The 12,500-nt window shown below is 44.7% G+C and overlaps 1 protein-coding gene across 10 annotated transcripts in view; it reads right to left on the reverse strand.

The window, feature by feature from the left end:
• nab (NGFI-A-binding protein homolog) overlaps positions 1-12,500 on the reverse strand; it is a 1,330,987-nt gene that overhangs the window by 987,256 nt on the left and 331,231 nt on the right. For all 10 annotated transcript variants that reach the window (XM_070104957.1, XM_070104964.1, XM_070104962.1 and 7 more), the window contains exon 2: positions 599-1,281. In XM_070104957.1, the coding sequence (XP_069961058.1) occupies positions 599-1,166 (568 nt within the window). In that variant the 5' untranslated portion in view covers positions 1,167-1,281. The remainder of the gene's footprint in view (positions 1-598; positions 1,282-12,500) is intronic.

Here is a 12,500-nt window from a genome sequence, read left to right on the forward strand (position 1 = left end):
GTGAGGGATACATGGATACTAGGTGAGAGATACACGGGTACTAGGTGAGGGATACACGGGTACTAGGTGAGGGATACACGGGTACTAGGTGAGGGATACACGGGTACTAGGTGAGGGATACACGGGTACTAAGTGAGGGATACACGGATACTAGGTGAGATACACGGGTACTAGGTGAGGGATACACGGGCACTAGGTGAGGGATACACGGGTACTAGGTGAGGTATACACGGGTACTATTTAAGGAATACACGGGTACTAGGTAAAGGACACACGGGTACCAGGTGAGGGATACACGGGCATTAGGTGAGGGATACACGGGTACTAGGTGAGAGATACACGGGTACTAGGTGAGGGATACACGGGCACTAGGTTAAGGATACACGGGTACTAGGTGAGGGATACACGGGTACTAGGTGAGAGATACACGGGTATTAGGGGAGGGATACAGGGGTACTAGGTGAGATACACGGGTATTAGGGGAGGGATACAGGGGTATTAGGGGAGGAATACACGGGTATTAGGGGAGGGATGCAGGAGTACTAGGGGAGGAATACACAAGTACTAGGGACACAGAGATACCACAAGGTATACTCACGCGTGCCGTTGAGATTACGAGAAAGAATCTTGTTGCCGTGTGAGACGTAGCCTAGAAGCGGGTGATGTAGCGGAGGCTGTTGTTGTTGCTGCTGCTGTTGTTGCTGTCCCTGTTGTTGCTGCTGCTGTTGTGGGTTTGAGGGACCGGGAACGGGCATAGCTGGGGTGAGAGCGCCCACTGACCCACCTCCCACTGATCCCGTGCTTGTAGATGCGGGAAGAATGGGACCGGAAGGTCCTACGACAGATGGAGGGATGATAGAGAGAGGTCCGCCGCTAGCCGATCCTCCCGACGCTGAACGATCTGACGGAGCGGATACCGGTGGCGCGGGTGTGGGTGTAGATGGAGGCGCGGGTGTGTTGGGCGCCGAGTGGGTGGCGGTAGACGCGGGCGGGTATTGGGTGTCGTTCAGGCCTGACATGTGTGGGAGATGTGGGTGTAGGTGGCCGGGTTCTCCTTTGATAGGCACCAGAGTGTTTGGGTAGGTGTGACACCTGTTGTCAGAGGTGGGCGGCACCACAGGCTCGGCGGCGTGGGCGGAGCGCGAGGTGGGTGGCACGAGCAGCATCGATGGGTTGGGGGGTCACATGGTGGGTGGGGGGAAATGTGGGCGGCAGGGAGGGCGGTAGCAGCCAGGTGGGCGGCCCCGACCAGATGAGGAGTGTTCACCCCAGCACCAACACCTGAAACACAAGGATTAAAACATTAACACCTGTGAGGCAACACTATACACACAACACTATACACACAACACTATACACACAACACTATACACACAACACTATACACACAACACTATACACACAACACTATACACACAACACTATACACACAACACTATACACACAACACAATACACACAACACTATACACACAACACTATACACACAACACTATACACACAACACTATACACACAACACAATACACACAACACTATACACACAACACAATACACACAACACAATACACACAACACTATACACACAACACTATACACACAACACTATACACACAACACAATACACACAACACTATACACACAACACAATACACACAATTATATAAACACACATTATATAACATTATATAAACATTATATAAACAAGATCTATAAAAATATATAAAGTTATACATATTAATCGTTCATAAACATCTAGGTACGTATATCTCAGTGTATATACACTGAGAGGTGTATATCTCAGTGTATATACACTGAGAGGTGTATATCTCAGTGTATATACACTGAGAGGTGTATATCTCAGTGTATATACACTGAGAGGTGTATATCTCAGTGTATATACACTGAGAGGTGTATATCTCAGAGTATATACACTGAGAGGTGTATATCTCAGTGTATATACACTGAGAGGTGTATATCTCAGTGTATATACACTGAGAGATGTATATCTCAGTGTATATACACTGAGAGATGTATATCTCAGAGTATATACACTGAGAGGTGTATATCTCAGTGTATATACACTGGCAGTTTACATTAATCAGTATTTTAGTAATTAAAGTATTCTTGACTGGTGGTGTACAGGTGACCTGCAGCCTTAATGACCCTGGTGTAGTAGATAGACTTTAAACCCCATTAACCAACCTTAATGACCCTGGTGTAGTAGATAGACTTTAAACCCCATTAACCAACCTTAATGACCCTGGTGTAGTAGATAGACTTTAAACCCCATTAACCAACCTTAATGACCCTGGTGTAGTAGATAGACTTTAAACCCCATTAACCAACCTTAATGACCCTGGTGTAGTAGATAGACTTTAAACCCCATTAACCAACCTTAATGACCCAGGTGTAGTAGATAGATTTAAACCCCATTAACCAACCTTAATGACCCTGGTGTAGTAGATAGACTTTAAACCCCATTAACCAACCTTAATGACCCTCGTGTAGTAGATAGACTTTAAACCCCATTAACCAACCTTAATGACCCTGGTGTAGTAGATAGACTTTAAACCCCATTAACCAACCTTAATGACCCTGGTGTAGTAGATAGACTTTAAACCCCATTAACCAACCTTAATGACCCTGGTGTAGTAGATAGACTTTAAACCCCATTAACCAACCTTAATGACCCTCGTGTAGTAGATAGACTTTAAACCCCATTAACCAACCTTAATGACCCTGGTGTAGTAGATAGACTTTAAACCCATTAACCAACCTTAATGACCCTGGTGTAGTAGATAGACTTTAAACCCCATTAACCAACCTTAATGACCCTCGTGTAGTAGATAGACTTTAAACCCCATTAACCAACCTTAATGACCCTGGTGTAGTAGATAGACTTTAAACCCCATTAACCAACCTTAATGACCCTCGTGTAGTAGATAGACTTTAAACCCCATTAACCAACCTTAATGACCCTCGTGTAGTAGATAGACTTTAAACCCCATTAACCAGCCTTAATGACCCTGGTGTAGTAGATAGACTTTAAACCCCATTAACCAACCTTAATGACCCTGGTGTAGTAGATAGACTTTAAACCCCATTAACCAACCTTAATGACACTGGTGTAGTAGATAGACTTTAAACCCCATTAACCAACCTTAATGACCCTGGTGTAGTAGATAGACTTTAAACCCCATTAACCAACCTTAATGACCCTGGTGTAGTAGATAGACTTTAAACCCCATTAACCAACCTTAATGACCCTCGTGTAGTAGATAGACTTTAAACCCCATTAACCAACCTTAATGACCCTGGTGTAGTAGATAGACTTTAAACCCCATTAACCAACCTTAATGACCCTGGTGTAGTAGATAGACTTTAAACCCCATTAACCAACCTTAATGACCCTCGTGTAGTAGATAGACTTTAAACTCCATTAACCAGCCTTAATGACCCTGGTGTAGTAGATAGACGTTAAACCCCATTAACCAACCTTAATGACCCTCGTGTAGTAGATAGACTTTAAACCCCATTAACCAACCTTAATGACCCTCGTGTAGTAGATAGACTTTAAACCCCATTAACCAACATTAATAACCCTGGTGTAGTAGATAGACTTTAAACCCCATTAACCAACCTTAATGACCCTGGTGTAGTAGATAGACTTTAAACCCCATTAACCAACCTTAATGACCCTGGTGTAGTAGATAGACTTTCATTTATATTAATATAAAAATTAATAATTTTGTACCAAAAGAACCTTAGAAAACTTACCTGACCTTATTATAACAAGCCCAACTTAATTTACCCTAATACAACTAAATATATTTTAGATAGGTTTACAATAATTTAATAATAAACAAACACAATGAAATATATATTTTTTTCGTTAAGTTCAGAATAAATTTTGCGAAATTACTGCATACACAAATTTTAGCTTGTCTTATTCGGCAAGAAGAGCGTTGCTTTTTAAGCCAAAATAGCAAGTTTTACTTATTCGTCACAACATTATATATATATATATATATATATATATATATATATATTTGCAAGGAATTCGCAAGAGCAGGCGAAATATACACAAACACTGATCTCTGGCTGAAGGAGATTCGAACCTACGAACCTTGGAACAAGGTACGCAGTGCTTTACCAATCTACCCACACTGGACAATACCTTGGCATCCAGCTTGCGCTAGACTTTGATCCAAGGCAGCCAGCTTTCAGGGAGAAGGCTTACAGCTTTTCATCTCATCCCCTGCATGAATTCCTTGCATTGTTAATATCTCTAGTAAGGCTGATGCATGCAGGGGATGAGATGAAAAGCTGTAAGCCTTTTCCCTGAAAGCTGGCTGCCTTGGATCAAAGTCTAGCGCAAGCTGGACGCCAAGGTATTGTCCAGTGTGGTGAGAATGGTATAGCACTGCGTACCTTGTTCCAAGGTTCGTAGGTTCGAGTCTCCTTCAGCCAGAGATCAGTGTTTGTGTATATTTCGACTGCTCTTAAGAATTCCTTGCAAATATATATATATATATATATATATATATATATATATATATATATATATATATATATATATATATATATATATAATCTCTTTAGATAAGCAGACCAAAAATTTAAGGGAATACAATAATGAGAAGCAGTGACAGTAGGTCAAAATATGTTGGATGAGTCAGTAAAAGAAATTTAAAAGAAATCTTGGAAATGTTTTGTGGTTTAAAATAGAACAAGACGAAGATAGTATACTAGAAATGTTTTGTGGTTGTAAAATGTGTTAAGAGAATGTCTGAGTACAGAGGAATTGTTGGTAAAAAATGTTAGAGCAGGGAAAATGTAGCAGCAGTCAGGAGGACAAGAACTGTTTGCTGTTCTCACTGCAACACTGTACACATTCTGCAACACTGTACACATTCTGCAACACTGTACACATTCTGCAACACTGTACACATTCTGCAACACTGTACACATTCTGCAACACTGTACACATTCTGCAACACACACTGCAGAACTGTACACATACTGCAACACTGTACACACACTACACACACACACTGCAACACTGTACGCATTCTGCAACACACTTCAGAAATGCACACACACTATACACACACACACACTGCAACACTGTACAAACACACTACGACACTGTACAAACGCACCAACACACTACAGTATATGACCTCTCTATTATCTTAGTAAATATATCAGCGAGTGTATCTTGTAGTTTAACACTGCCTGTGAGTCCACTTTATTTAACACTCAGAGTTTGCTATCTTCCTCATTTCTGGAAGTTACTCTCTATCAAGTGAATTGTACAAAATTTTAATAAGTTGTGCACAGTGCTTCTGCTGCCTCTCTCACCATCCACACAGACAACTTCTCCCACTGTCTTCCAGGTATCTAACTGCCTCTCTCACCATCCACACAGACAACTTCTCCCAATGTCTTCCAGGTATCTAACTGCCTCTCTCACCATCCACACAGACAACTTCTCCCAATGTCTTCCAGGTATCTAACTGCCTCTCTCACCATCCACACAGACATCTTCTCCCACTGTCTTCCAGGTAGCTAACTGCCTCTCTCACCATCCACACAGACAACTTATCCCACTGTCTTCCAGGTAGCTAACTGCCTCTCTCACCATCCACACAGACAACTTATCCCACTGTCTTCCAGGTAGCTAACTGCCTCTCTCACCATCCACATAGACAACTTCTCCCACTGTCTTCCAGGTATCTAACTGCCTCTCTCACCATCCACATAGACAACTTCTCCCACTGTCTTCCAGGTATCTAACTGCCTCTCTCACCATCCACATAGACAACTTCTCCCACTGTCTTCCAGGTATCTAACTGCCTCTCTCACCATCCACACAGACAACTTCTCCCACTGTCTTCCAGGTATCTAACTGCCTCTCTCACCATCCACATAGACAACTTCTCCCACTGTCTTCCAGGTATCTAACTGCCTCTCTCACCATCCACATAGACAACTTCTCCCACTGTCTTCCAGGTATCTAACTGCCTCTCTCACCATCCACACAGACAACTTCTCCCACTGTCTTCCAGGTATCTAACTGCCTCTCTCACCATCCACATAGACAACTTCTCCCACTGTCTTCCAGGTATCTAACTGCCTCTCTCACCATCCACACAGACAACTTCTCCCACTGTCTTCCAGGTATCTAACTGCCTCTCTCACCATCCACATAGACAACTTCTACCACTGTCTTCCAGGTAGCTAACTGCCTCTCTCACCATCCACATAGACAACTTCTCCCACTGTCTTCCAGGTATCTAACTGCCTCTCTCACCATCCACATAGACAACTTCTCCCAATGTCTTCCAGGTATCTAACTGCCTCTCTCACCATCCACACAGACATCTTCTCCCACTGTCTTCCAGGTAGCTAACTGCCTCTCTCACCATCCACACAGACAACTTATCCCACTGTCTTCCAGGTATCTAACTGCCTCTCTCACCATCCACACAGACAACTTATCCCACTGTCTTCCAGGTAGCTAACTGCCTCTCTCACCATCCACATAGACAACTTCTCCCACTGTCTTCCAGGTATCTAACTGCCTCTCTCACCATCCACATAGACAACTTCTCCCACTGTCTTCCAGGTATCTAACTGCCTCTCTCACCATCCACATAGACAACTTCTCCCACTGTCTTCCAGGTATCTAGCTGCCTCTCTCACCATCCACATAGACAACTTCTCCCACTGTCTTCCAGGTATCTAGCTGCCTCTCTCACCATCCACATAGACAACTTATCCCACTGTCTTCCAGGTATCTAGCTGCCTCTCTCACCATCCACATAGACAACTTATCCCACTGTCTTCCAGGTAGCTAACTTCCTCTCTCACCATCCACACAGACAACTTCTCTCACTGTCTTCCAGGTAGCTAACTGCCTCTCTCACTATCCACACAGACAACTTCTCCCACTGTCTTCCAGGTATCTAACTGCCTCTCTCACCATCCACACAGACAACTTCTCCCACTGTCTTCCAGGTATCTAACTGCCTCTCTCACCATCCACACAGACAACTTCTCCCACTGTCTTCCAGGTATCTAACTGCCTCTCTCACCATCCACACAGACAACTTCTCCCACTGTCTTCCAGGTAGCTAACTGCCTCTCTCACCATCCACACAGACAACTTATCCCACTGTCTTCCAGGTATCTAGCTGCCTCTCTCACCATCCACACAGACAACTTCTCCCACTGTCTTCCAGGTATCTAACTGCCTCTCTCACCATCCACACAGACAACTTCTCCCACTGTCTTCCAGGTATCTAACTGCCTCTCTCACCATCCACACAGACAACTTCTCCCACTGTCTTCCAGGTATCTAACTGCCTCTCTCACCATCCACACAGACAACTTCTCCCACTGTCTTCCAGGTATCTAACTGCCTCTCTCACCATCCACACAGACAACTTCTCCCACTGTCTTCCAGGTAGCTAACTGCCTCTCTCACCATCCACACAGACAACTTCTACCACTGTCTTCCAGGTATCTAACTGCCTCTCTCACCATCCACACAGACAACTTCTCCCACTGTCTTCCAGGTAGCTAACTGCCTCTCTCACCATCCACACAGACAACTTCTACCACTGTCTTCTAGGTATCTAACTGCCTCTCTCACCATCCACACAGACAACTTCTCCCACTGTCTTCCAGGTAGCTAACTGCCTCTCTCACCATCCACACAGACAACTTCTACCACTGTCTTCCAGGTATCTAACTGCCTCTCTCACCATCCACACAGACAACTTCTACCACTGTCTTCCAGGTATCTAACTGCCTCTCTCACCCTCCACACAGACAACTTCTCCCACTGTCTTCCAGGTATCTAATTGCCTCTCTCACCATCCACACAGACAACTTCTCCCACTGTCTTCCAGGTATCTAACTGCCTCTCTCACCATCCACACAGACAACTTCTCCCACTGTCTTCCAGGTAGCTAACTGCCTCTCTCACCATCCACACAGACAACTTCTACCACTGTCTTCCAGGTATCTAACTGCCTCTCTCACCATCCACACAGACAACTTCTCCCACTGTCTTCCAGGTAGCTAACTGCCTCTCTCACCATCCACACAGACAACTTCTACCACTGTCTTCCAGGTAGCTAACTGCCTCTCTTACCATCCACACAGACAACTTCTACCACTGTCTTCCAGGTAGCTAACTGCCTCTCTCACCATCCACACAGACAACTTCTACCACTGTCTTCCAGGTAGCTAACTGCCTCTCTCACCATCCACACAGACAACTTCTACCACTGTCTTCCAGGTATCTAACTGTCTCTCTCACCATCCACACAGACAACTTCTCCCACTGTCTTCCAGGTAGCTAACTGCCTCTCTCACCATCCACACAGACAACTTCTCCCACTGTCTTCCAGGCATCTAACTGCCTCTCTCACCATCCACACAGACAACTTCTACCACTGTCTTCCAGGTATCTAACTGTCTCTCTCACCATCCACACAGACAACTTCTCCCACTGTCTTCCAGGTAGCTAACTGCCTCTCTCACCATCCACACAGACAACTTCTCCCACTGTCTTCCAGGCATCTAACTGCCTCTCTCACCATCCACACAGACAACTTCTCCTACTGTCTTCCAGGTATCTAACTGCCTCTCTCACCATCCACACAGACAACTTCTCCCACTGTTTTCCAGGTATCTAACTGCCTCTCTCACCATCCACACAGACAACTTCTCCCACTGTCTTCCAGGTATCTAATTGCCTCTCTCACCATCCAAACAGACAACTTCTCCCATTGTCTTCCAGGTAGCTAACTGCCTCTCTCACCATCCACACAGACAACTTCTCCCATTGTCTTCCAGGTAGCTAACTGCCTCTCTCACCATCCACACAGACAACTTCTCCCACTGTCTTCCAGGTAGCTAACTGCCTCTCTCACCATCCACACAGACAACTTCTCCCACTATCTTCCAGGTAGCTAACTGCCTCTCTCACCATCCACACAGACAACTTCTCCCACTGTCTTCCAGGTATCTAACTGCCTCTCTCACCATCCACACAGACAACTTATCCCACTGTCTTCCAGGCATCTAACTGCCTCTCTCACCATCCACACAGACAACTTCTCCTACTGTCTTCCAGGTATCTAACTGCCTCTCTCACCATCCACACAGATAACTTCTCCTACTATCTTCCAGGTATCTAACTGCCTCTGTCACCATCCACATAGACAACTTATTCCACTGTCTTCCAGGTATCTAACTGCCTCTCTCACCATCCACACAGACAACTTCTACTGTCTTCCAGGTATCTAACTGCCTCTCTCACCATCCACATAGACAATTTATCCCACTGTCTTCCAGGTATCTAACTGCCTCTTTCACCATCCACACAGACAACTTCTCCTACTGTCTTCCAGGTATCTAACTGCCTCTCACCATCCACACAGACAACTTCTCCTACTGTCTTCCAGGTATCTAACTGCCTCTCTCACCATCCACACAGACAACTTATCCCACTGTCTTCCAGGTATCTAACTGCCTCTCTCACCATCCACACAGACAACTTATCCCACTGTCTTCCAGGTATCTTACTGCCTCTCTCACCATCCACATAGACAACTTCTCCCACTGTCTTCCTGGTATCTAACTGCCTCTCTCACCATCCACACAGACAACTTCTACCACTGTCTTCCAGGTATCTAATTGCCTCTCTCACCATCCACACAGACAACTTCTCCCACTGTCTTCCAGGTATCTAATTGCCTCTCTCACCATCCACACAGACAACTTCTCCCACTGTCTTCCAGGTACCTAATTGCCTCTCTCACCATCCACAAAGACAACTTCTCCCACTGTCTTCCAGGTATCTAATTGCCTCTCTCACCATCCACACAGACAACTTCTCCCACTGTCTTCCAGGTATCTAACTGCCTCTCTCACCATCCACACAGACAACTTCTCCCACTGTCTTCCAGGTATCTAACTCAGTAGCTTTATCACCTGTTGTTCTGTTTTTGTGTTTAGTACTCGTGGTCTACTGTTGTTGTGTTCAGTATTAGTGGCGTACTAATGTTATGTTCAGTACTTGCTGGTATACTGTTGTTGTACTCAGTATTCGTGGTGTACTGTTGTGTTCAGTACTCAGTGATGTACTGTTAGTGTTCTCTGTTAATGTTTCTGTGAGAAGACCTCATTAAATCTTTTGTTCATTTACTTGCAGACTTCCTGGTTATTTCTTGTGCCTTCCCTTTCTTCTTCAGTCTTGCTGATCCTTTACCGTTGTCTTCCTTCCTTCCTTCTTATTACTTGGTATTTTGAAGTTGTCTCCGTTCCTTCCTTCTTCACTGTCATTCCCTAGTTATTTACTGCTGTCTTGCTTATGTTGTTACTATAATACAACCATAACTGTTGTTGTTACTATAATACAACCATAACTGTTGTTGTTACTATAACAACTACGGTTCACTACTGATCTTCCAAAGTATACTTCTCAATCTCTCTCTTCTGGCTTATAAGTAATCATTCCTGGATCTTCTACTTGCTCTCTTAGCTCTCAGTCTACTTACTTATAAGTATTAGTGTGTGTGTGTGTGTGTGTGTGTGTGTGTGTGTGTGTGTGTGTGTGTGTGTGTTATGTGTGTGTATTCACCTATATATAGTCGCAGGGGGTCGAGTCAGCTCCTGGCCCCTCCTCTTCGCTGGTCGCTACTAGCTCCACTCTTGGCTCTGAAAGCCTTATCGTACGTCTTCTTAAAGCTGTGCATGTGTGCTTCTCACGTCCTTACCACCTAGTGTGCTCATAGTTACGCGTGTGCACACTGCCATGTGCGTTGCTTGTGTACACACATGTGTATCATGCCCAGAGCGTTGGGAATGAGACCAAGGCAGTCTCCACACACAAGAATCTCAGCCTAATATGGCCACTTGAAATTTAGAAGATAATTAACGTTTTTACGCAGTTTTTTGTACGTTACCATGTTTAGTGAGAAGTAACTCCTATTTATACGATGTCTAGCCAAACCTTTTCCTACCTACACACTATATCTAGTACACTAGAATTATCTTAATGTTATCATCATTATTACAATTATTGCTATCATTATTATTATTATTATTATTATTATTATTGCTATTACTATTATTATTATTATTATTATTATTATTATTATTATTATTATTATTAATAATGCTGCTGCTATTACTACTACTACTAATAACAGGTACAATAATGATAGGTATAATAATTGTGGTGTGTGGAGGCAGGTTTTGAGTGAGGCAGAACACAGTGAGGCAGAACAGTGAGGGAGAACACAGTGAGGCAGAACACAGTGAGGCAGAACACAGTGAGGCAGAACAGTGAGGCAGAACACAGTGAGGCAGAACACAGTGAGGCAGAACACAGTGAGGCAGAACAAAGTGAGGCAGAACAAAGTGAGGCAGAACAGTGAGGGAGAACACAGTGAGGCAGAACAAAGTGAGGCTGAACAAAGTGAGGCAGAACACAGTGAGGCAGAACACAGTGAGGCAGAAAACAGTGAGGCAGAACAAAGTGAGGCAGAACAAAGTGAGGCAGAACACAGTGAGGTATAACAAAGTGAGGCAGAACAGTGAGGCAGAACACAGTGAGGCATAAAGTGAGGCAGAACAAAGTGAGGCTGAACAAAGTGAGGCTGAACAAAGTGAGGCAGAACACAGTGAGGCAGAACACAGTGAGGCAGAAAACAGTGAGGCAGAAAACAGTGAGGCAGAACACAGTGAGGCAGAACAAAGTGAGGCAGAACACAGCGAGGCAGAACACAGTGAGGCAAAACACAGTGAGGCAGAACAAAGTGAGGCAGAGCACAGTGAGGCAGAACAAAGTGAGGCAGAACATAGTGAGGCAGAACACAGTGAGGCAGAACACAGTGAGGCAGAACACAGTGAGGCATAACAAATTGAGGCAGAACACAGTGAGGCAGAACACAGTGAGGCAGAACACAGTGAGGCAGAACACAGTGAGGCAGAACAAAGTGAGGCAGAACACAGTGAGGCAGAACACAGTGAGGCAGAACAAAGTGAGGCAGAACACAGTGAGGCAGAACACAGTGAGGCAGAACACAGTGAGGCAGAACAAAGTGAGGCAGAACACAGTGAGGCAGAACAAAGTGAGGCAGAACACAGTGAGGCAGAACATAGTGAGGCAGAACAAAGTGAGGCAGAACACAGTGAGGCAGAACATAGTGAGGCAGAACAAAGTGAGGCAGAACAAAGTGAGGCAGAACATAGTGAGGCAGAACAAAGTGAGGCAGAACACAGTGAGGCAGAACATAGTGAGGCAGAACAAAGTGAGGCAGAACATAGTGAGGCAGAACAGTGAGGCAGAACAAAGTGAGGCAGAACACAGTGAGGCAGAACATAGTGAGGCAGAACATAGTGAGGCAGAACACAGTGAGGCAGAACATAGTGAGGCAGAACATAGTGAGGCAGAACAAAGTGAGGCAGAACACAG

Source organism: Cherax quadricarinatus, chromosome 96 (genome assembly GCF_038502225.1).
Source record: "Cherax quadricarinatus isolate ZL_2023a chromosome 96, ASM3850222v1, whole genome shotgun sequence".
Classification (NCBI taxonomy): Eukaryota; Metazoa; Arthropoda; class Malacostraca; order Decapoda; family Parastacidae; genus Cherax; species Cherax quadricarinatus.